The sequence below is a fragment of the Sebastes fasciatus genome, chromosome 6, assembly GCF_043250625.1.
Source record: "Sebastes fasciatus isolate fSebFas1 chromosome 6, fSebFas1.pri, whole genome shotgun sequence".
NCBI classification, from domain to species: Eukaryota; Metazoa; Chordata; class Actinopteri; order Perciformes; family Sebastidae; genus Sebastes; species Sebastes fasciatus.
The window spans coordinates 17,017,908-17,042,067 of record NC_133800.1 but is presented as its reverse complement, the minus strand read 5'-3'; the positions used below and the strand labels follow the sequence as shown (position 1 = coordinate 17,042,067).

General features: G+C 45.4%; 1 protein-coding gene across 3 annotated transcripts in view; it reads left to right on the top strand.

Annotated features, from left to right (window-relative positions):
- Positions 1 to 24,160, top strand: part of fam222aa (family with sequence similarity 222 member Aa) — a 51,531-nt gene that overhangs the window by 13,992 nt on the left and 13,379 nt on the right. The window contains exons 1-2 of one of the 3 annotated variants that reach the window (XM_074638045.1): positions 12,144 to 12,319; positions 12,537 to 12,679. In XM_074638045.1, coding sequence (XP_074494146.1) covers positions 12,583 to 12,679 — 97 coding nt within the window. In that variant the 5' untranslated portion in view covers positions 12,144 to 12,319; positions 12,537 to 12,582. Of the gene's footprint in view, positions 1 to 12,143; positions 12,395 to 12,536; positions 12,680 to 24,160 lie in introns of those variants that run through there. The other 2 variants (XM_074638046.1, XM_074638044.1) reach the window with 2 other exon arrangements.

The window sequence follows — 24,160 nt, the reverse complement described above, 5'->3', positions numbered from 1 at the left end:
CGGCAATGAACCCAAAGCAATAATGGCTTTGCTCGCATGTGTGCGCACAAGCGTGTGCAGGTGCGTGCTCGTCTGCGATAGTGTCATGCCATGTGTGTGGTTTTTGTGCAGCGGTGCCGTGTGGTTTTGTCTGGCTCGTTCCGCAGCGCAGTCCTGTACAAACTGGGTTTTTATGGTTCGCATTCAGGCCCTGATACCAATTATGCAAACTATTAAAAATTTAAGGAGGACAGTCTTTTATAATTTAATCCTAAAGTAATAGATTCTATTAAAAATGCATGAGAGGAGCTTTATAGATGGAGCTAGAATTAGTGTCTATCAAAGACTCCAGTCAAGGATGCAGGGGGAATGGGCGGCAAGAGTGGCGGTATTGCCTCATTATTCAAATAGGATATGATTACCATAGAGCAGGAGTCCCTCAGAGCTGAAGCAGGGCTAACTGGCCACTGTGATCACAAACAGGAGTCTGGTCCGTCTCCTCAGTGGGAGCTCTCCTTTTCTCTGGTGAAATGAAACTGGTTTTAGATTTCCTTTTAACTCTCACAAATGGGATTGGAAGTGACGCCTGATTTGTTGTGGTTTAAAGCATTCTGTCGTTGAACAGCTCTTTGTCTTCTTGGGTTTCTCCTCCCTGGTGTTTCACTCCAGATTGTTTAGTCTTGTCCTCGCTGAAAGCATGTAGAAAGTGTTCAAGCATGAAAACAGGAAGCCTGCAGTGTTGTAACTTAATGGCTCATGCAGCGAGCGAGCGGTAGACCTTTTAGGCCTTGGTGCTCCTTGGTTTGCCCCCCAGAGCTTCCTGGACAGGTAAAGAGCAGAGTGAAGACTGTTTTTAACAAAGAAGCCATATTTGCGCTGTTTTGCTTTAAACTTTTCAGTCATTTTGTACTCCACTTTATCCCACTCTGGCAGAGGAGAGAGCTAAACAGTTTTTCTGCATCACAGGTTTTATGGAGTACAGATAGCAGTTGAATTTCACTCTGTTATTGTGATTTGCTTCAATAATTACAGGTAGAGAAACTGCAGTGATTCAGATACCAAAACAGCCTCTGAAAAGGCTCTGTGCTTATTAATGTGCTGCGAGAAGTGGATTGAAAAAAGCCAATAAAAATTGGAACCCTCATGAAGCTTATATGGATTTTAAGTTCTGCCTCTGAGGTAAATTCCTCGCCTTTTTGATGTAATGGCTGCCTGTTTATGGAATAAATCCAACGGGCTTAATCGATCATCTCCGTGGAAAGGTCAAGAGGAGAAGCTCTGGTGTTTGAAGTGCTTATCCCATGGAGGAGTGCCAGAAATGTGACACCTCCTTATGAGTGGGCGGCAGCAGGCAGATTAGTGACGGACAGGGTGGCCCTGGGGGATGATTTAGGGAGATTCAGCTCTAAATACTCTGTGTATATCAGAGAGAGAGAGATAGAAAATTATAAGCTGCCTTCCCTCAATCCCTATTTTCAACAGAAAAGCATATTAGTAGATTAAAAAATAAATTTTCCAAAGAGAGGAGAGAAAAAAGAAAATGAAGGGGGAGGTCACAGCTGGTGGTGAAAGGTTAACAAAAGTTTCTCCTCCTGTCCACGCTCTCTGTTTAATGTTGCTTGAAGTTACGAGTCGGTTTCATCCCTCTGCAGTCTAATCTAATCTGGAGTGGGTGGCTTTGGGCAGCATCTGTGCTCCGAGTTGAAATAGGGCTTTCTCTCCGCCCTAATCCTCTATCCAGGGATCACTCAGTAGGGTGAAGACAATTACCAGCCTGCTCTCTCATGCTAATGGAATCTCTAACTAGATCTTACAGAAAGAGGAAAAAATAGACGGAGGAAGAAGAGAAGCAGGGACAATGGCGCAGAAAGATGACCCAACTAAAATGGGTTTTTAGATTACCATTTAATTATTGATAGAGAGACCCAGTTGTAAGGCCTAAGGTCAGGATTCAGAGAGCGTTTTCTGAGAAAGGAGATAGATTATCAAGTTATTTTGGTGTGTGTGTGTGTCGGGCCAGGAAGTTGCTGAGACAGGACTGATGTCACCGACATATCAGCAGCTGTGTGCCAGATAGTCTGCCTTTCACCTTTTTATCACCTGCCTCCAGCAAGGTGTCTGGAGTGGTTTTAAATTGCATTAATATGCAGGAATTTATAGATTGCCTCCCTTGGCATTTCTGCAGGGAGGGGAAGAGAGTATTACAGTCTCCATCTGCACTAATTACTGGGTCTTGGCAGTGTTACCTGTCTCTTGTGAAGGACAAACCAAGGCACCGAGCAGTAACACACAGAGCAGAAGGAGCTCATCTGCTGGGGAGTCTTCAGGAAGAGGGATGTCTCCGGGGCGTTTTTACTCTGATATGTTTGATGTGTTGGGAGCCTTGACTACCATAAAAAATCTCTGCTAGCAACATCAATAAACTAAACGACTTCGTCCAACTTCCTTCATCTAGCTGAGAGAGAAAAGCTAACAGACTCTGTTAGACAGTCGCACGTTCGCTCAAACTGTTGTAGCTAAATGTATCAGCATATATCTTCTGTTAATCCCGGTGGAAATTTAAATTGACTGTCTCCAGTGTGTCAGAAGATTTAAAGTCACGGCAGCTCAAGAGTAAATCTTAGCAGGTGGAGACCAGCCGTGCTCTCCTTGAAGTGTAGTTCTGAGACCTGAACCAGGAAAGCATGTCTTTGGTCGAACAACAATAAATCATAGGAGCGACGAAATGTATCCAAAATACTTGAGAAGGAAAAGGTAATCAGTCTCCACATATTGCTGTTATCTCCACGATGACCTCGCTTTTCAATTCTCTCCGTGGCTGGTCAAACTCGCTGATAACAGGAGCTCTTATCGGGCTGCTTTTGTCATGGAAAGCGTCTACCATTTTAAATCATTACAACCTGCCCATTTTTTCACTTTCCCCAATCATTGAGCGGTGACACCAAGACCTTGCCTGTGAAAACACGGGATCGATGCTTTAACTCTTTGCACTTCAGGTAGCTCGCTGGCTGCCAGGTTTCTGCATCAAATCTGCATGCTGCGATTTCTCAGCTCGCTGTGGGTTTTCTCAGGTTTCTGTGTTTGTCTGTCGGCCTGTCAGAAAGACTTCTTGGATTGCTGCTGCACGACAACATCTTGCTGCTGTTTGTGCCATCTGTGCCTTTAGCCAGCAGGTGATTACCAACCGCAGACTCACCTCCCACTCTGTCCAATTGGATTCCCTCTGCTGGCATGGTCAGGGCCGGCTTTGAGAGGGAGCGGGATGACAACAGCTGGATAGCACACATTATGGAGTGAAGGAAAAGGCTTGCCGAGTCTCAGCGACAGAAACTGCAATGTGGAGGAAATATGTGGAGAAAAACGCCTGCTTCCTTTTTCCCCAGCAAGCTTTGCTGTGAGCACTTGTGTCATCCTCTCTTTTATAGTCCGTAATATCCAGCAGAGCAAAAATGGCTTTGTCACACTTCAAATATATCAAATGAGATCAGTGTCAACATTTCAACGGTGCACTATTTGATTGCCTTGTGGGCTTCACAACACACTAATGTTATGCATGACTGACTATTGGATCTCTGACACCCTCCAGTGAAAGACGGCGGAGTCGTCCTTTGGACCATGGGAATTGGGGTCACCTTAGGCCCTGCAGAGAGCGATGTTTGGAGTCAGGCTTCGGCAAGTCAGAGAAGAAATCACATTGTTTGAATTTAATTATATTCCATTGATTTATTGAACACCCATTAATAAGCATACATTTCGAGGCAGGGCCATTTTGCGTGAAGGTTTTCTCCCCCCCTCTCTCTTTTCGCTCGCCTGCTCACTCCATTTCATCATAAAATTGACATAAGCCTTTCTTTGAAGTTCAGGAGCCAAGCTGAGGAATGACAGCACAACAAACAATGAACACAACACAAAAAGACAATGAACACTGTTTGAATATTCAAGTGAGCTACCATAGGATGTGTAGAGGAGGAAAAAAGAGCCCTTGTTTTATTGTTGTTGTGTTAAGCCGTGAATGGACCTGTCTGAGACAATAAAGGATTGTGTCACATTTGGATAAGAAATTTTGCAATATCAACAATGCTTTACAAATGGTGTGTAATAAGGTTTACTGGGGGAATATAAATCCTAGCATGAAAACCAAGAAAGCGCAGCTCATTTTTCACATTTGGCTGAAGTTGGTGTGGAGGGTTTGTGATTTATGTTGGAAAGTCTTGCCTGGTGAGGTTGCATCTGCTACAAAAAAACGCTGTATTTAGAGTGATATTAGATTAGTTTTTAACCCATTTGTTCCTGCAACTGAAAATTTTAAGTATTTTCTGGGCTTGTCTAAGCACAAATATGAAGACATTTTTCAAAAGCAGTCAAACCGTTTGGCTGAAAAGTGCTGTTTTTGCAATAGACTCCATTATATTTTAGGAAAAAACAGTAGTCCCATGTGCCCAAATACTAGATATAGTATGATAAGAAAATGTCTGTATCTTAGAAACTACAAGGAGCACAATTAAGTATTTAGTATCTATGAACTCATAACAAGTTGACTATCAAAGATATGTGCACATAAGTAGTGTAAAAAAGTCATATGGAAAACATTTATAAAACACAATGTTAGCGGTATTCCTCATTTTTCAAAAATCCTGACTTTGACTATTAAAAAAAGTGTGATTTTTTTCAAATTTCAAAGTTGTACTGTTAGATACTCGCCCAAAGTATGTCCATACCAAATATCAAGAATTTTGACCAATCAGAACAAATGTTGTGGCATTTTTCCTTATCATACTAAATATAGTCTTTGGACACAAATGTATTAAGGCAGCCAGATTTGTGTTCAGTTAGTTTAGACTGTCCTTTGTTGAGGTATTTTGTCAACAGCAGTCCTCCGGTGTATCTGCGATCAACAGTTCAGTATAAACACCACAGCTACCCTCCACATCTGTTCAATATGTCACAACAGTCGCAGGGCTTCTGTGTGAAAGTGGTATTAGATGACAACTGATGCTGCTGCCTCGCAAAACAACGCAACAAAAGCTGAAGCAATAAGAGGAGAAGAGGATGCGTTTCCCCTGTGGTTTGTCTGACAATCTTAAGCCACGCTCTCATTGCTCAAAGTCCCTCGCTGGCATCATCAGGAGCACAGAGGCTCAGTCGTGTTGTAAGAGCACTTTGGTGGAAACCAACAGATTTTACCGAGGGGACTCTCCCAGCGTGGGATCGCAGGCATGTGTCGGGTTTCAGACTGGTGATTGGTGCTCAGGACACACAGAAAATCATAAATACAAGGCTACATGTCAGTTATGACTTGTTTGTTGTAGTGGTGTTTTACATCTCATTGCTCTTTGCTAATTTTTTGCTAAATACAAGAAAATATGTGCTGCTTTTTAAAGCTACAAATGGAAGATCACATTTCTTGTGATGCACTGTGTGTTTAGACTCTTGTCATAATGCTATTTTTATTGTACAGTGTTGTTGAGCTTCAAGCCTAATGAGTTTAAAGTTGGTTTCAATTAAATGGGTTTCTATGCTCGTTTTAGAGTATTGTGAATATATCTCAGTTCTCATATCCTCAATTTTGATCATCTCTACCAGCTTGTGCAGCCTGGTTCCTCCTTACATTCTTGACATGTTCCTCCTTTCACATATACGTATATACTGTATATATATGACACCCTGATATGACACTGAATGACCCCCTAATCATGATCTTATAGGTGGCAAAAATATACTTCGTAACAATGTCCATCCAGTGTTACTATGGCCTCTGAATTAGTTCTCAGGTCAACAAACATTTCCTTACACTCCCACATAACCCATACGTACAGTATATGCTCAGGGCACTTGTATGTAAATTCCACATGTCAAGGTCAAGCTGATCAGGGCTTATAGCTCACTGCATGCCCCTGTGCAGTGCTCACCTATAGTGTAGGTGTAAAAAAGAGCAGTATGCAGAGACTTACATAACTGATTCTGTGGTGAACTCCACCAAAAGCTGCACATGTAATACTTCAGAGAATTGCCATCTCTGGTTGTTTCCTAAGATTGCAGTGTTTTCCTCACTAGCTTGGGAGGTAGCCATGGTAGTGGAGGAACAAGCCTGCTGCAGTGTTTCAAATATGTTATTTCAAAATCACACAAGGAAGCAGAGTATGTTATGAATCTGTGGTGCAGCAGGGGCCGGTGCCAAGAGAGGACAGAACCACGGGACGTGTGGACATGCAGCGCTATCTGACAGGCTTAAATTTTACCTTCAGATTGCTGCTCAGATTTAGTGGCTGTAATAATATTTTCCATACCTTCAAGAGTCCTCATCCTAATACATCCACCCAGCCTGAGATGGGTCTTTGTATGAATCCGTATCTAAATTTCATTCATCTCAGTTTGCTTGACTTCAGCTCTTTGCATTTTCTACATTTTGAATGTGGTTGCCACACAGTCATGACGGCTCGCTGCCTCCTGGGCCCGTTATTTACCATTAATGAAACCTCGCCCGGCACAAAGATGCAGCAGTTGGCTGTGAAGTCAATTAGTCCTCATTGCTATTACAGGGTTGACATTAGTCTAGGCAGGCGTGTTTTGATTAGAGATGACAGACGACTCGCTGCTATTGGACTGCCAGACATTCCTCACCCTTCATCCCATGGGTGAAGCTATTGGAGCTGACTGGAATATAGAAAGCTAACAGCTGAGTGTTTTTGCCAAGATGCCCTTCATCTGCAGAGAAACCTCTTGTAAATACGACTGCACAGCATACAAGGCTGTATAAGCCCCAATAACAGGGACATGCTGCCTCGTATATATATAAGAATCAGCTGCCAATATGTTATTCCAACGCTGTATATCATGGCAATAATGCCTAAACTGTAGGCTTTTACACACAATGGCCTTTTGTTGTGCAGGTTATTTATTGTGCTGGTGTGAGGTTGTGCAGAGCTGGTGGGTGAGTGCATCCAGGGGCTTGTATTGTTAGGGAATCAGTGGCTCTTGTTTGTGGAGCTGGGAGGGTTTGTTAACAATGCCTTTTTTATGTCCCAGAGTGCGTGCCTGTCGGCAAACGTCCCCTCAGAATTTTTGTTTGTGTGTTGTTTTGTGGTTGGTGTGTGGATCAGGGTCGGCGAACATAACCCTCTCATTGTGTGCCACGTCCAAGTGGACCAGTTTTATATATCGGGCACATGTGAGCATTAGTGTGTGTGTGTGTGTGTGTGTGTGTGTGTGTGTTTCAAACATACAGTATGAGTGCAAATTATTTAGTGCGGATGTGTGGAAAGTGCCGAGCTGAAGGGGTTTACTGCCAGTCCCTCCTAATGGAGCCTTTCACTCTCCCTCCATTCATGTGACGGTATGGTGACGGAGAAGGGGGAGCCGGGGATTAAGGGGGTAGAGGCAGTGCCTTGTTAAAGAAAAAGAAAGGGTTTGAGTGTGTCGATTGGATTAACTTGTTTGGGCTTATTAAGAGGGGAGACACAGCAGCTTGTTAAAAGCACTGCATGGGGCGTCCCACAGTGAGACGGCAGGGTCACCATTCAATTAGGTCGAGGCCCCGCCTCCGCTCATTGTGGAGGCTGTCTGCCAGGCTCCCGGACCTCGGCTGGTCTTCCACTGGGAGGGGGAGCTTCACTGGAGACACTTTAACTAAGACAGTCAAACCTCTGTAGAAGCTTAGTGATTGGCTTTCTATAAAAATCACTGAGGGATAATATTAGCTAGTGCTGGGAATATGTTTTTGCTACTAATGCTGATACAATACTTGAGTTTCAGCATCAATACCAAAATTATACCTTTTCTGATACGTTATTTTGAGAAATATTAGCATGGTTTAACATTGGTATCATGGTAACACCTTTATCGCCAGACAAGAACGCTAATATTGGACGATACTACAAAAGATACTACAGATTACAACATTTATGACTTTTTTTTACTACAGCTAATGCTATTGTGAAATTCTTGCATCTTTGCATGTATGTACAGTATGGTAAAATTATGTAAATATTGTGGTTATGATAAATATACTAGGTTACCGTATGGTTAGGGTTAGGAAAGTTAATAAAAAGGCGGACATCAGTTGCATTCATAGACTGCATAAGTGGACTTAGTCACGTGACGTCACCCATTGGTTTGTGGACTACGGTTTTGAAGCCTTGAGTTTGGCATTTTGGCTGTCGCTAACTTAGTTTTTGGTCTTCACCATCTTGTTTTTTTGCAACCAGAAGTGACACGAGAGGGTGAAGCTAAGCACAACCGAACGCTGAATAAGACATTTTTAGGCGACCGAAATGTTACAATTAACTTTCATGAGCTGAAAACATACCGTGAAAGGGTTAAAGTTTTACGACAGAAACACAGACAACTCCCAGACCGGACAATGCTGTGGTAGCGACCTGTCAATCGCCCAATAGCAAACCCTACTTTATGATCTATTTGACTCTAAATGGGATCATAATTTACTAAATGAACATCATGCTGTATTGAAAAAGACTTGAAACTAGCGATTGAGACCATAAACTCATGTTTACAATGTTTACTGAGGTAATAAAATCCAGTGAGAAGTAGGCTCATTTTCTCATAGACTTCTATACAATCTAACTTCTTTCTCTTGCAACCAGAGGAGTCGCCCCCTGCTGGCTATTAGAAAGAATGCAGGTTTAGGGCTCTCACTGGTTGCAGGTTGTAACTGACATGCTACATGCCCATCTACCACACCGACGCTTTCAGCCTCAGCGCTTTCACTACATATAGGGCATGCTATTTGACACTTGACATTAATCCTGAGGTGCAGATATGTCTAATATGAACATAATTCCTAGGATACTGGGCTGATTTTTCTAACATTTGACAAAAGAAGTTAATTTAAATGTTGTCTAAACACACGCAGCCATACAAGAACTTAGCATGCATGAATCTGATAAAAGAATAAGCAAACAAGACTGAATCTGACCAAACATTCAACGCCATCTTTTGGTACAGTTTTTTGATACTCATTTCAGCCCATACAAAAAGTATTGAGGTTCAATACCTAGCCCCAGTATCATCTGCTTCACTCTTTCTTTCTGTGTAGCTCAAAACACACACATACACTCATACGTTTATTCACCCATGACCACCCTGTAACACCCCGCACTTGGCAGGATGCTTATCTGGGCAGACAGCTTTGGGCACGGGGAGCCATCTCCTCTGATCTCCTCTGCAGTTTAAGAACCTTTTAACTCAGAAATAGCCCTCTGCCAGGCCCACCGCCTCTTGATTCCGGCTTATTCCCTCATCTCATGGGACTGATCTTCCGCCCCCATCGCAAACCCCGCAGCAGCGTTAGCAGAACGGGAAAGAGCCGATAGACATCCTGGCTTTTGAGATATCCCCGCACTGGTGTAATAGGAGACTTGTGAGTGGATTTGATGAGTGAGTGAAGTGCAGGGGGTTTTCGAGCGCTGTGTGTGCTCACACCCGCACCTTCACAGGGATTGACCTGGGCATGACGGGCTGTATTTAGGGCAGCTGGATGATGGGTCACAGGGTTTTCGGTTTGGAGATAATTTCCTGCCTCTGATAGACATCTGCTAAGTAGTACAATAACCTAATAGGAGGAGATGAGGGGAAAGGGGGACATGACAAACAAGACTTGCTCCTTCTGCCTCGCTCTTAAAGTCAATAATAGGAGAAAATTGGTTCTTGAAATTGAATTGAAAAAAAGTGGGTCTCTTTCAGCAAAGTATAATGCCCCAGAATACATTTGGTGAGCAGCAAATGGAGAAAAATGGAGGGCAGTTACGCGATTGTCTTTCATTTCAGAGAGGGGAAAACTGTGGAGGTATCCCCCCCGTTAAGACTTGCTTTTAGTCTCAATCCGCACCATGTGTCCCTTTCCTCTCTCTCAACAACTATCTTTTAACAAATGGGCTGTGAGGACGGGCTCGTTGTGAAATTAGTATCCTCACAGAGAGAGGACACAGAGAAAGGATTATGTGAATAGCCAGTAATGAGCTCAAAGTGCCAGTGTGTTTGGGCCAGGCCTGCCTGTGTGAGAGAGGAAATGGCACTGCAAGCGACCTTTTTTTGCTCGAGCACCTGGCGAGAAATAGAGTGGCCCCTCTCTTCCATCTGTAATGTGTGTGTTTGTGTGGAAGTGTGTGTGTGTGAGAGAGAGCGAGAGTGAACTGTGTAATTAACAAGAGTCTAAAGATTTAATTTACTTCCATTTATCAGAGAGAAACATTTTTTTTGTGAACACCATTTTCACACTGTCAGGTTTGTGCTAAAAGTGTTGCTTTGTGCTGCTTCTGACACATTTAAAAATACATATTTTTGACTTGGAGTGTTAAGTGTGTTATATGAGCCTCGGGGTATGAGGTCAAATTAAATGTCTTGTGAAAATGTTTTATTAAAACAAGCTTTTTTTATGAGTGAAAGACTGAATTCTTTACAGGTTTTTTTCTGCAACACCTGCTTCTAATCTTTTAACTATTCAGACCAGGAAAGTAATTCAACCTTAATTATAGGCAGTAAATTGTGTTGTGGTTGTCTATCATGTTTCCTTCCTCCATTTATCAATCCATACTTTAGCACTTTACACACCATCTGTGTAAGGAGGGCTGTTTATACAAATGCACCTCTTAATGAAAATCCAGTCAGCTCTGATTTGAATTTTATTTTAAATGGTACCATCTACATTTTATGAGTCAACACATTTAGCGGGTGCAGAATGTGAAGAAGTGATTTTTTGTTGTTCAAGGTCAGACGATTTAGCATGGTCTGAAAAGTAGGCATTTATGAAATTAAAATAACGTCTTGAATGGACGGGAATTCTTTGATTCTGTTAAACATTTTTGTTGCACCAACCTCCCATTAAAAAGGCACATAAATATGTGGTATGGATACCGTATTTTAACTCGTCACCACCTTGATCAACTATTGCAGGAACATGTTGTCATGCGTAAAGGTTAGCTTGATTGAATGCTCCCATTGGTGGTTTGATATTTTGATGTTTTTCACTGGTGATCTATATTTTGCTTTATTCCGTAAGTGAGAAAGAACAGGAGCCGGCGCTTTATGGGCTGCCATTAATTTATCTCGTAATCATTATAATTGCTTTCTTTAAATGATAATCTATAAAACTAAGTAATGGACTGATGGCAGGTGGCTAAATGTTCATTTAGTGATTCACTGAGAAAATAAATAACGGGGGACAAGCCTGTGACAGGCGCATGAGAAATCATTTTTCAATAATCTGCCACGCATCATGGCAGGAGACGCTGGCGCTGACAGCACGGATGAAATATTTGCCTCTGTTCTTTGTTTTAATATGGGAGGAGAACGGCCCAGATGGAAACGATAGTGTTTCATATCGATGCATTTTGGACTCAGACACATGCAGAGCTAAGATTAAAGGTGCTTTATACAGAGACAGCCATGCTTTTAAGGTGAGACTGGGCTCCTGCAGTGTTATATTCAGTACAGTAAGAGCACATTGTTTCCTGGAACCCAAACGATATCTGCTAAGTGAACTATAGAAGAGTGAATCTCGATCCTTATCATATAAAAACACTCTCTGGACCTAAATGGTTTGCTTCAGCTGTTCTCATCTGGCACATAATCCAAGCAGAAGACTTAGTAATCAGTCATCATTGTGCTATGTGACACTGGTATGTTGCTGATGAATGATACCTACTATGCTACTCGATTGTTGAGGGTTCTTGGTGAGGGAGTAGTAGGTTTTCTTATATATTTATATATAACTGTGTTTCCACTGGGGCTGTGATGGGCTTTTTGAGAGGAAACTAGCAGCAACTGCCTCCCTGTTCCAGAGTGAAGGTGGCTGTGGGGAAAAGGGGGAGTGTAGAGCTGGAGATTTATGGCCTAGAGGGAGATTGATTAGTGCCGTCACTAGCCCTGATGTACGGTTGGCAGTCTCCCCCTCCCAACCCATCGCATTTCACACACACACACACACACACACACACACACACACACACACACACACATGTGCAACCATACGGTTCAACACACAGCTACACATACATCCAGACAGCGCTCAGTCCCCAGGCCTTTTCTGACAGTCCCCCAGAGCTGTTGCATGTTAAGTTGTTGCAGACAGACTGCTGTTTTCTCAGCATTACCATTTTTTTGCTGTCCATAGATAACGCCATCAATCACCACGCACACACTGCCCTGGAAGGAATGTGCCTGAGTGCTGCTACTTTCTGTGTGCGCCTGTGTGTTTGTTTTGAGGACGGTTTCATAGACGGGGGAGATGCGGTTGAATGGCTGTGTGGATGTGCTGTTTGAGGCTGCAGAGTGACTGGCCTGGACTGTGCTCTGAACCCGTGTCAACCGCGCTGCCCCGCTGCAGGTGTGTGTTTATCATTCAGCACACAGAGCTGAGAGGGCAGGCAGCTGTAGGCATGCTTTCCCAATTAAATCTTGGGTGAGAAACCGAGCCCATCTAGCCCAGAGCCAGCTCCTGCCGGCTTACCGGACACGGCCATGGAGCTTTGACCTCGAATCATCCTGCTTAACTCACTCAACGTTCCTCTCTTTCTCTTCTTCTTGCTCTTTTTCTGCTCCAGGTTGGCCGCAGAACTCCCCCGGCTGTAGTACTGTGCCCACCTCGCCATGCTGGCCTGTCTGCAGAGGAGGCAAAACCCTCCACCCCAGCACCCGGTGTGTGCCAGCAAGACCCTGGAGCCCCCGCAAGCCCTTGGACGGAAATGTGAGTTAACAAAGTGACGGGGAGCGATGGAGGTCAGGAGTTCAGCTCGCCCCAAAGCTAAGGAATGAGAGAGGCTTGTGTTTGTCGTGTGTATTTAATCTATCGGTCATGGTGAATGATGGAAACGGGCAGTTAACCCCGACTGTGAATAAGTGAAGGAAAATAGACTTTCCGGTTTCTGTTGTTTGTCACTGTGTTCCCTCGCTACTCCGAGGAATTCTAAACAGTTTCATTCGCTCTGCACTTAGACCTTGGATTGCCATGTTGTTTGGCTACTCATTGTGAGGGGGGGCTGTTTAGCTGTGCTGATTGTGCAGTCGTGGCAACAGGGCTGAACAGACAGTGTTTAACGTGCCTCACTGGCCCTGGGTGACCCTGAGGGTCTGTAAACATTTACAGTGTCTGGCCCTGGCTGTGCCGGCCGCCTGTAAAGCATGACAGCTGCTCTGTTTGCTCCCCGAGCACCACCCTCTGTCCACTCACAAAATGGTGTAAAGGGACAGAGATGAGCCAGGGCTAAAAACTGTTAGAGAGCTGGCAAAACTAGTTCTAACCAGTTTGGGATTAGAGAGAGCTGCGGTAGTCAGGCATCGGGAAGGTGAATTTCTCCCTAATTTTGTTGAAGCTTTTGGATAAGCCTTTTACAGCGAGAGTCTGTTTTCTGATGAGGGGAAGAAAGGTCTTTCCTCCTTGTTGAACGCTCCTTGTGGCCTTTGTTTACATGGCAGGGCTACAAGCTACCTCAAGCCGATTAAAAGGACTGGCGGATGGAGAGCAGGGGAGCACTAACCTACCAGTTTTTACCTCAGCTTAGAGCGGCTTAGTGGGAATAGCAGGTTCTATGCTTCTTCATCAGTGGGACATTGTATCAGGCCTGTAACCAGCCTAGTGAAAGGCAACGAAATAAAGCGTTCTTTCTCAGCTTCTCACTGGCCAATTAGCTACTTCTCAGCTCAACATCACACTCCAATCGCCTCCTCCAGAGGAGAGGAGTCACAAACAACAAGGTGACTATGTGCTACCTCTGTCCTGAGATCCGGTCTGTATGGATGTTCCATATGGAGCTGTATGGGTGTGTGTGAAACAGAGAGGGAACGAGAGACATAAACAGAGCTCCAAGTGCATTTGGCAGCTCTTCAGCTGAGTGGGGTTCAACCGGGCTCACTAATGAGGTTTCACAGAGAGGTGAAGTGAAAGGGAGGACAAAGAGAAACGGCGCAAAATAGAATTAGAGAAAGTAAAGATGGAGAGGAAGGGAGGGATATGGAGGGAGTCCTCAACAGTCGTCTTAATCGATTCCTCTCCTTCCAATTTCGCAGGATTAGCCCACTTCCTCTCAGGGTCCTTTATTGAGGAGCAGCCAGTGGGAGACAGGACTCAAATCAATAGAGAAAAAGAACAGTCTCCAGTCTTCCCGTTGCCCTCCCTCTTACTGACCCTCTCTGCCTGACTCTCCCTCTCCCTCACTTTCCCCACCTGTTAAACCCTTTGATTGAAAGACTACCACAGCGACTGACTTGAGGTTCATAATGAGGATGTTTGAACATAATAGCCTCCTTTCTGTCCTTGGAAGGGGAGGAGGGGGAGCAAGTGTTGAATTTCCACCACTGTGCAGCTCTTGGCCTCAATAAGGCAATTGTTCATCCAGGCCCAGAAGGGGTGCAGGAAGGCAGACAGCGGGTCTGGCTGCAGAAGTGGGCACACTCAGGTCACCATGCTGAGCAGGTCCCCATGATTGATTGTTCGTGGCCCAGTTTGTGCCAGCGTGGAATGGGGTGTTGTGGGTAAGGTGACCTGGGCTCTCAACAGGAGGCTGAATACCAGAATACACCCCTCAAAGAGACGGAGTGAGTGAGAGCACAGGAGGGGGATTACCTGGCAGCGAGGTAGAGGTGAGCCGTGTCATTTGCATCCGCTGTCCTTTACACAAAAGTAGTGCGTGTGTGTGCATATGCTGCGAGGACCGGGGTGGCAGAGCAGTTGGGATGAGAGGGCGAGGAGGGTTTTAGCAAAAGCCCCTGCATGCAGATGCCGAGTGGCTGCACAGATCATTGATGCGACTCCCATTAAAAATCCCTCATACCCTCAATAAAAAAGGACTTAACTGGCTCTACCATCAGCTGGAAGCGTTCAGATCGGCTCGCCAGACAATCAATTTCCCCCAAGCGCACAGAGCTTAGCGGGAGAAACGGGAGGCGGAGAGCGGGATGTTTCCATTATAACAGCCCGCTCTGTGTCTGGACTCGGGGGGGTTGGGTGAGGTACTGTAGAGCGGAGAGTGCAGGGGAGAGAAAGGAGGGAGTGGTAGAAGGAGATGGGGAAAGACAGACAAGTGGGGGAGAGAGCGAAGCCGAAAGGGAGACAGAGAAGCTGGCTTTTCAAAAAGCCATTGACCGCCTGCCCTTAAAAATATCATATTGGATTAGCCTCACAGAGGCGGCCTTTTGATATTTTTTTCTTTGGCCGTAGAATTAAAAGGAGTGCAGATCATTACTTGAATTATAAATCATAGGCACTTGCTTTCACTGCGCCCAAATTCCGCGCATATGTGGCTGCACTCTCCAGCGCCAACCCCTGTCATTTTTAATTAAATCCCCCCTTATGGGTGACATTTGTAGCTTGCCCCCTCCTCCGTCCTCCCCTCCACGTCTCTCTACCACTGCCCTAGATGGAGACATGAAAGGCAGAGACGGCAGCGGAGCCAGGGCCTCTCATCGTGTTGTGCCCCAGAGAGAGGGCACCCATCCAGACAGATGAGAGAGAAAAGCCCTGCAAGGGGAGCGGGGTGAATGGATGCCACTGACCCTGCCCACCCTCGGCCGGTGGCGACCTCCCTCGCTACCCATCCCTTTCCTTGATCGCCGTCCTCCACTGTGGCTCTGAAGGTCCAGGGAGCAGGGGTGAGCGGAGCAGCCCTGCTCCTGGAGGGAGGAGGGAGGTGCACCGGCCCAGTGATGAGTAACATTGAGATGGCTGGACAGGAGCCCCCACCATTGCCCTGCCTCCTCCCTGGCCCAGACAGCAATTACTCTGCCACATGTCAGCTAAAGAATAACAGGTCCAGAATCCCACAAATGACTGGTTGATGGGGATATTTTATGCCTGGCTTTTTTCCAAAATGATATCTTTTCAGATTTCAGCAGGTTTTCATTTGTTTATTCATTACTTAGTGGTTACATTTGAGCCAGGCATGCCATTTTGTGAGAATGCCATTGTCACACTGGGTGTGCACGTCTGTGCTCTTTATCCAAACCGGCTGCAGGTTCTGCCCTCGTTAACCACACGGCTCACTGCCCCTGCCATATTTGTCCTGTGATTGGATCAGACTTTTGGCTAAACCTGGGTGTTTCCTTGTGTCTCTAACCCCAGCAGGGCCTGGCTGCAACTCACACACAGTGCTTCAGCATACTTGTGGTTTTATTGCAACGACTTTTGTAACCACAATTGAGACAGAAACTATTTCACATCGTGATGAATGCAACTGCGGTGAAATCAAACTCAGAGAACCAGTTTTGTCCCCAGTTGAATGTTTCCAATCAACCGGTGTGAAGTCCAGAATTTGTCTCCTTGTAACAGAGACATGCACACGTGTACACACACAAGCTCGCCCGCAGGCGTAAACCTCTGTGACACCACCCTGAGGTGCCAATCAGCCAAGTGTAGATGAGAAGTTCCCAGAAGGCCTGATATCCCAGGTTCATGCGATGTCAGGCCAGGTTCAGCCCTCTTCCGGCTTGATCGACAGAGACAACCTGGCCATGTCACACACAGCCTCGGGACATGACACTGGGGTTCACCTGGGGATTGTAGTTTTCCTAATAGCCCTGTGCCTCTGCAGTCAGAGCTGCCAGAACCATTAGTTTGCTTTGCTTTTAGCAGCTTCTCTTCCTAAGCCACGCCACCAGTGAGAGGGAATATGCTCAGGTAATGACCTCCAGCCATCTCTCTCTCACTGTTGTCTGAGGCGGTGCGAGACATAACAGGGGAATTAGCTGGTCATATCAAATTGCAGCACGATTTTCCAACGGCTAGGTGGAGGAAAAAAACAACGTTAGGGAGCGCTTTCAGTTGAATATTTAAATGTGGTCGCGAGCAGCAGCAGCAGAAATAACAACCTTTCCCCTGATTGCCTCGGTACCCTGGAGGTGGAGGGCATAAAGTGGAACTGGGGGAAAAGGAATGGAGACGGAGCGAGGGAGAGAGAATCTGCATGCACTTGACCTTTTCCCACTGATTGAACTACCTCGTTCCTAACTCCCATTTGGAATTCCACAGAGTGCCCACAGAGACTGTCATTATGCCACAGTCTGCAGCAGGGAAGCAGAGGTCATGAGGTATTTTTCATAGTGAAAGGTGATTGACAGCTATCCATGGCCTGCATCCTCTTGGGTGCCTACTTATGCAATCTCATTTTGGGGATCACTGGGTTTGCATAGCCACATGAAATATGCCATTCACACCTTCATTGCGTTGCTATATTGCAGAATCCAGAGTATTAATCGAGTTTCACTTTATTTCATAGGGACAGCCCTGTGATATTGGCTGTACTCGTCTTACCTCATGCATACTACTGGCTCTTCTGTCATGTTGGTGTCTCAGCTCTGGCACACAGAGGATCATTTCCGGCTGGTGGCGTCCCACAGAGCCATGCCTTCCCTCTGCCCTCTGCCTTCTGCTGTGAACACGGGGGGGCGAAGCAATCTTATTGCCTTGGGAGGTGAGCTCGAGGAAGAGGGGCTCTGCTTTAGTTTTGGTCACAGCGGGACTTGGGTTGAAAAACAGGTTCCTGGCTTCCAAAGCCTCCGAGCTGGCATTTGGGCGTCCCAGGTGCAAGGCATCGACACCCTCTGTCTTTGCCTGCCAGAGAGTGGGGGTGGGTTGGAGGGATGTGAGCGAGGGTACAGAGAGTGTCCGCAGTCCCTGGCTGTCCCACAGGAAATGACACACAGTCTGTGCCATCTCAGCGCTGAGCCCACCACAGACTGACCATGAGAGGCATTCAGGAGGTGATGCACGCTCCTGGCATGCTCCGAGTGTTTTTGAGTGGTGTCTTCATGACAAAACTCTAAATAAAAATGTAGTTTGGGGCCAACATTTGGACTTACAAAGTGTGTAAGAAGGAAGAAGAAAGGTTTTGTTACCTTTTTAACTAGATTTCCAGCCTTTGCTCTATTTCTGTCCAGTCACTCGATCCAAATCATAGAAGAATTTACAGCACATTCATTTTTTATTATATCTGTCCGATAAACAAATATTGTATAATGTTGTTAAAAAAAAAAACTTCACTCAGCAACATTTACTTTGTGGTCAGACTGGGTTACGCCCTCGCACACAGTTTATTGTCACTGTACATAAATTACATCTACCATAGCTGTATCTGTTAATTTTCAATTTAGTAAATTGGCCCACACATTCTAACCTCTCGGCCATGATTGAAATTCACAGAAGGTGGATATTGATCAGTATGTTGTTGCTAGGGGTCTCCTGTAAAGAGCCCCATTACTCTGGGAAAATTCCTAAGAAGACGTGTTGTGTGGACAAAATTAAAACTACAGAGCCGACAGCAGTGGAGTTTGGTGTTTTGGTCCGAACCAGTTGTGAACCAAATTTTAATACCATCCCTGGCTGAGGTTTTTCAGTCCACTCTAATAGTGTAAAGGGTTTTGCAGAGAAAGCACGGGAGCGCCGACTGACCACAGCGCAATGTTGAAAAAATCGCTCCTGTGGGACATTTTACTACAGTTTCTGTGGTCTGCTCGTCTGGCTCATTCTCATGAAGGCCATCTTCACATGCATTGGTTGCATCGTCATTGTAGGTTTCAGAAATACTGAGTCACTTTTGCTTGGTTATAGGTTCAGAGGTAGGGTGTGTTTTTTGCTGACCTCTGGCTGAACCATTTTTACTGGACCTCTAGGCCTTTGAACACATTTCCAACAACCACTTTTGACTAACCCTAACCCTGGAGGAACCCAGACCTTTATCTGGAGCAGCAAGTGTCTAATTTGTAAATTTGGCTTTAGCTTTCTGATGTTGCTAGGCACTGAAAATGTTATCGACCTACCAGGTAACATGAAAGCAAAAGTATTATTTAATGAAGCTATGAAAGCTCTCTCTGTTTTTATGTTTCACCAAAGTCCAACACATGGATACAATGAAAGTGTTTTAATTAAGAAACATTACAGATTTCAGCTTTAAGCAATACTTAAAATAAAACACATTGCTCCTGTTAAATCCTGCCTCAACAACTCCATCGACATGAAATCTTTTTTATCTTAGTGAAAATGTACCTATTTATATTTATGTATCTCCTCTCCTCTCCTCTCCTCTCCTCTCCTCTCCTCTCCTCTCCTCTCCTCTCCTCTCCTCTCCTCTCCTCTCCTCTCGTTGGCATGTGTTCTGCAGCCGAGTGCCTTGTTGTCTGTGCAGTGTTAAATATTAATTGGGAATCAGTGGAGGACTTGTCTCCTAAATGATAGAACAGAAGGGCCCAGGCTTGCCTCAGGCAGCCTGCAGGCGCCTTTCTTCTTCCATTTACCTGCAGGCCTGCGCACCAGCACTTCCTCCAGTCTGACAGGCCTGCCCAGGCGCCTCCAGCCTCCCCTCATCTCTCCCTCTCACTCCCACTCTCTCCCTTTTTTCTTCCCTCTCCGCTCTCTGCACTGGTTCCTTTTCTTATCTCTGTATGCGCTTACAATCTCTACCTCTGGGGTCCCTTACTCCAAAACCTGTGTGTGTGTGTTTGTGTTGTTGCTGCGTCCATTTGAGTTTGTGCATGACTATGAACGCTGCTTGCTCTTGGCTGTACATGTAGCCCTTTGAGAAAATAGTGTCACAGCGTGGCATATTCTCTTAAAAACAGGACAGGGAGGGCTCGACATAAATCTTTCAGGTCAAGATTTGAGCTTGTTGTATTTCTATCTTGGCTCTGTCTCCTGTGCTGCTCTCTGTCTCGTCACTGAAGGCTTTAATCTCGGTTTCTTCTTCCTGATGTTTCCCCATAACTGGCCTCACAGTTTGTCTTTCTTTCTTCTGTGAGCCGGCCTTTGTTCCTCTCTATCAGCCCTGTCATCTGCAGAGGTGTACCGAGACAAAACAACTGGCACCGGCTGCTTCTTCTCGGTGCACTGGCTAGCTCTAACTTGCGGATGACCCTCGTGGACTGAGTTAATTACGCTGCAGAGATTTGTTTTGGAAATCGAACCAGTCGAACCCGTTGTTGTATTTTGACTCTGTGTCTGTTTGCACTGGAGCACAGCTTTCCCCAAGGTTCAGGGAGGGTACATTGTGAAGTGGCAGGGATGAATGGAAAAAAGCTGGAGAAGGAGGAGAGGGCAGCAGAGAGGCAGGGATATAACTGGAGGAGAGGAGGGGGGTGGGGTTGACTTTGATGCCATAGGAATGAGTTCACAGGCCCGTGAGCACAGGCCTAATCGCACATGACAATATCGGCTGGTGTGCCAGTCGCAACGCATAACCACCCCGCTGCTTGTGCTGACTTGGGGTATTTGCTGATAAAGCTCTGCTTTCTAGACCATGCTGTATGCACAATGAGGGTGGCCCAGGCAGGCCTGAGGGCTGGCTCATCACAGGCAGCCCACAGACCGGGGGCTAGGTCCCCCCATCTATACTCCACTAAGCCCTTTGGCCAGACTTGATTATTAAACAGAAAGCAGTTTTGTGATGAATATAGTTATTTTTTTCCCCATTTATAATCTATAATGTTTCCCATCCAGGACCATAAATTATTGCAAATGGAAAGAGCCTGGCGAAACTCGTGCCTGAAATGAGGTCGTGGCTGTGAGGGGCTCTGTGAGGGGCTCTGTTCACAGCGTGAAATATTCAGGGTTGATATTTCTATTGAAAAGCCTTTTTTGTTTTTTGGCTGCCTGTCATGGGAACAAACATGGAGCCCGTTCTTTTTTGTTTGTCTGTTTTGTTTATGGAGTGCAGTGTGTAGTGTGAGCTAAACATGTTGCCCCAGTTTCTGTGTTTGTTTGGTGCACGGGTGTCCCACAAAAAAAGGCCTGACATGGCTGCTGCTGGCCTGCATTCCTTTGTGGCTCAAAAAGGACATAAACTACCCACTGGTGTTGTTTTTGTTGGACGGTCCGCTATATCATCAGTAATTAACACGTGCAGCGATCTGCTTTGAATTGAAGGGGATCCTGTGTTTAGTTCTCTTTCACGCATGCTATGACTTCTTGTGTTAAACAGGCCAAGACTGTACAATGTCTGCCTAAATATCTTTATTTTTTTCATCTCCTCAAATGCTATCTTGCAGAGAGAGGCAGTAGGTGTCCTCTGGTGATGCCAGTGGTGTTAATGGGGCAGGAATGCAGGACGAGTGCTTTCCCACGCTGTTAGTTTTCTTCTGCCGGGCGCGTTTGAGACGAGGCTCTGTGCCGGCTAGGCTCCGCTAATGCAGCCAGAGTGCAGACAAATGGAAAGTGACACTTGTGTGTGTAGAATGGTATTTGTGGTGACGCTTTGACTACAGATAATAAAGTGTTCGCCCTGAGGTGATTTCGCCCGGCAAGCACCCCAGATGAAACTCACTTACTCAGAGAGGGAGACTGAAGAGACAGAGAGGGGATGAAGAGACAGAGAGGGAATGAAGAGACAGAGAGGGGGATGAAGAGAGAGAGATGGGGATGAAGAGACAGAGATTGAAGAAACAGAGAAGAGGATGAAGAGACAGAGAGGAGGATGAAGAGACAGAGAGGGAGATAAAGACAGAGAGAGGGGATGAAGAGACAGAGAGGGAGATGAAGAGAGAGAGAGACGGGAATGAAGAGACAGAGAGGGGGATGAAGAGACAGAGAGGGAGACTGAGGAGACAGAGAGGGAGACTGAAGAAACAGAGAAGAGGATGAAGAGACAGAGAGGGAGATAAAGACAGAGAGAGGGGATGAAGAGACAGAGAGGGGATGAAGAGAAAGAGAGGGAGATGAAGAGACAGAGAGGGGGATGAAGAAACAGAGAGGGAGACTGAGGAGACAGAGAGGGAGACTGAAGAAACAGAGAAGAGGATGAAGAGACAGAGAGGGAGATAAAGACAGAGAGGAAGATGAAGAGACAGAGAGGGAGATGAAGAGAGAGAGAGAGATGGAATGAAGAGACAGAGAGGGAGATAGAGAGAGAGGGGTGGGGGGGGGGGAATTCAACCTGTTTTTATCACCTTTATTCACCTGCTTTCTAGAACTAAAAATAAAGAACATGTGTGGAGCTTCTGTAGATTAATGCATTTTGACAATTAATGGTTATCGATGTTCTAGCTATTAAAGAGAAAGGATGTCTGGTTCAACTGGAGGGGGACATTTTTGGATCAGCTGCTGTTAGCAGGATCTACGAGTGTGTGTTTCTCTGTGTGTGTCTGCCAGGCCATGTGTACAGAAGAGTCCTTCAGGATCAATCAATTCTCAGTAATTTCCCCTACAGCTCATAAAAGCCAGGTCTGTCTGGAAGGAGCATGAGGTTGCCACATCAAACCAGCTAATTAATTTTCATGGCTGATTCAGGAACATCTGGCTTTGGAGATAAATTCTAACGAGAAAATGTAAACATGACAGTGTCCTGGTGGTATAATATTTCACATTTCTTGGGAGGAAACCTTTATAACAGAGACCTAATTAGCTGTTTTGATCAGACACATTGTCCACCATCTTGTTACACATGTATATGAAACTGTTATAATATTGACAGACAGTATGAATCCTGTTTTTCCTCTGCTCTGTCCTCGTGTTATCTGCACCTTATCTCTGCCTCAGTGTACTGTATTAACCACACACGTGGACCGCCTCACTGCAGGCTAACTAAATGACCTCATGCTGCAGTCTGTGTGAGGAGGAAGCCCAAATTAGGCTCTCAATTTGGTAGTTCTTCCATCTGCTTGTGCAGGAAATAGATAGATTAAATCTGAGATGAGATTGGTTTTAATGAAATGAAAGATTAGATTTGGGAGTTTTGTCCAAGTTTTTTTTTTTTTTTTTTAAATCTCTTTTAATGATTAAATCCATTTTTGACATTGTGCCATGTCTGCGTGCCTGTGAAGGATCAGTGTGCAGATTGCTTTAACATTCTCATTATCCTCTTTGCTATTTGTGAAACATGTTGGCAGGTTAAAAGCCCGATATGTGATTGCAGCATGGCGCTTGCTGTTGAAAAACGTTGTCCAGCTACTGATTTTATTTATTTAGTGTCTGACACTTGATTCAAATGTAACACTATGTGACTGCTGTTTGTTTACTTTGCGAAATACAGATTTTTGATTTAAGAAGTTACCTTAAAAAACATTACAATCGATCAGTCAACCCCCTTTGAAAAGAAGTGTGTAGAATTTAGAGAAGACAGAGAGGAGTTTGGTGAAAACTGCATTTTCGTTTCCACTGTCGTACACTATGCATTTGTTTGATGATTATGATGACACAAGCAGTCGTGAATTCAGACAGCTCTATCCTCTGAGAAATCATTGCAGTTTGATTTTTATCTTTGCAATTATAGATAGCGAAGGCCTGACAAATAATTGCCTTGATTTTTTTCTCTCGCTGTGTTGTTGCACAGAAAATCAACCTTGAGATGAACAGAGGGAGATGAGTGTTCCTAAAAATGGCTTTTCTGATATCAAGCAAGCAGCAGGGTTCCCTTTCCCCTCACGTGCACTTGAATTGATTAGTACTCCAGCTGAGGGCATATTCAACATGTCTGCCCCCTGCGAGGTTGCTGTACCCTGTTGATCGCTGGCTCATACATGTGCTTCCTCGGCTCCCTCTCTCCTCAGGAAGCTCCTGTGGGGCACTGAGGCTTTGATTGACTGGCGGCCGAGTCCGCGGGACGCCTCTATTATTATCATCTCTACCTCGGCAGAGGGGTGGGGGGCTATGTCCAGGGGGTCTGGCCGACAGCCCCTGCTTTGTGTCCCCGATAGTCAATTAGAGGCAGCGCACTGCCGGAGACGAGTGGGATGCAGGGTTAATTGCAGAGGACCAAACAGCTGGCTCTATCAGGGCCCATTGTGTTTGCAGCAGTTGTCACGGCAATTGAGGCCTGGCTGTAATCGCTGACTAATCAGCCCTGTGCCAGATGACACCTCCATTAGCACAAGGCAGGTATTGTTCAGGACGCGAAGCTGCCTCTGGCTTCCCCCCGCCTGCCTGCTCGTCCTCTTATAGCGGGCGAACGGAGGTGGGGAGAGGATGTCATAGACCCTGATCCTATCTGCTAAGAGCTAAACAATAGCCACAGGTCAAGGGTTCCTCCGTGGAACAATGCTGTTGAATCTGCCCTTTCTAGGCTGCAATACATTTGACAGGTCAGATGTTTTTCCAAGCTGAGGGATTTAGGACTGTTTTAGCCATGAATTATTCATTTGAATAACTTCATTACAATGAGTTTGAGGGCATAGTGTCCATTAGTGGTGGAATGTGGTACAGGAGTTGTGGATAAGGTCGGTAGTAACGAGTTACATTTACTCCATTACATGT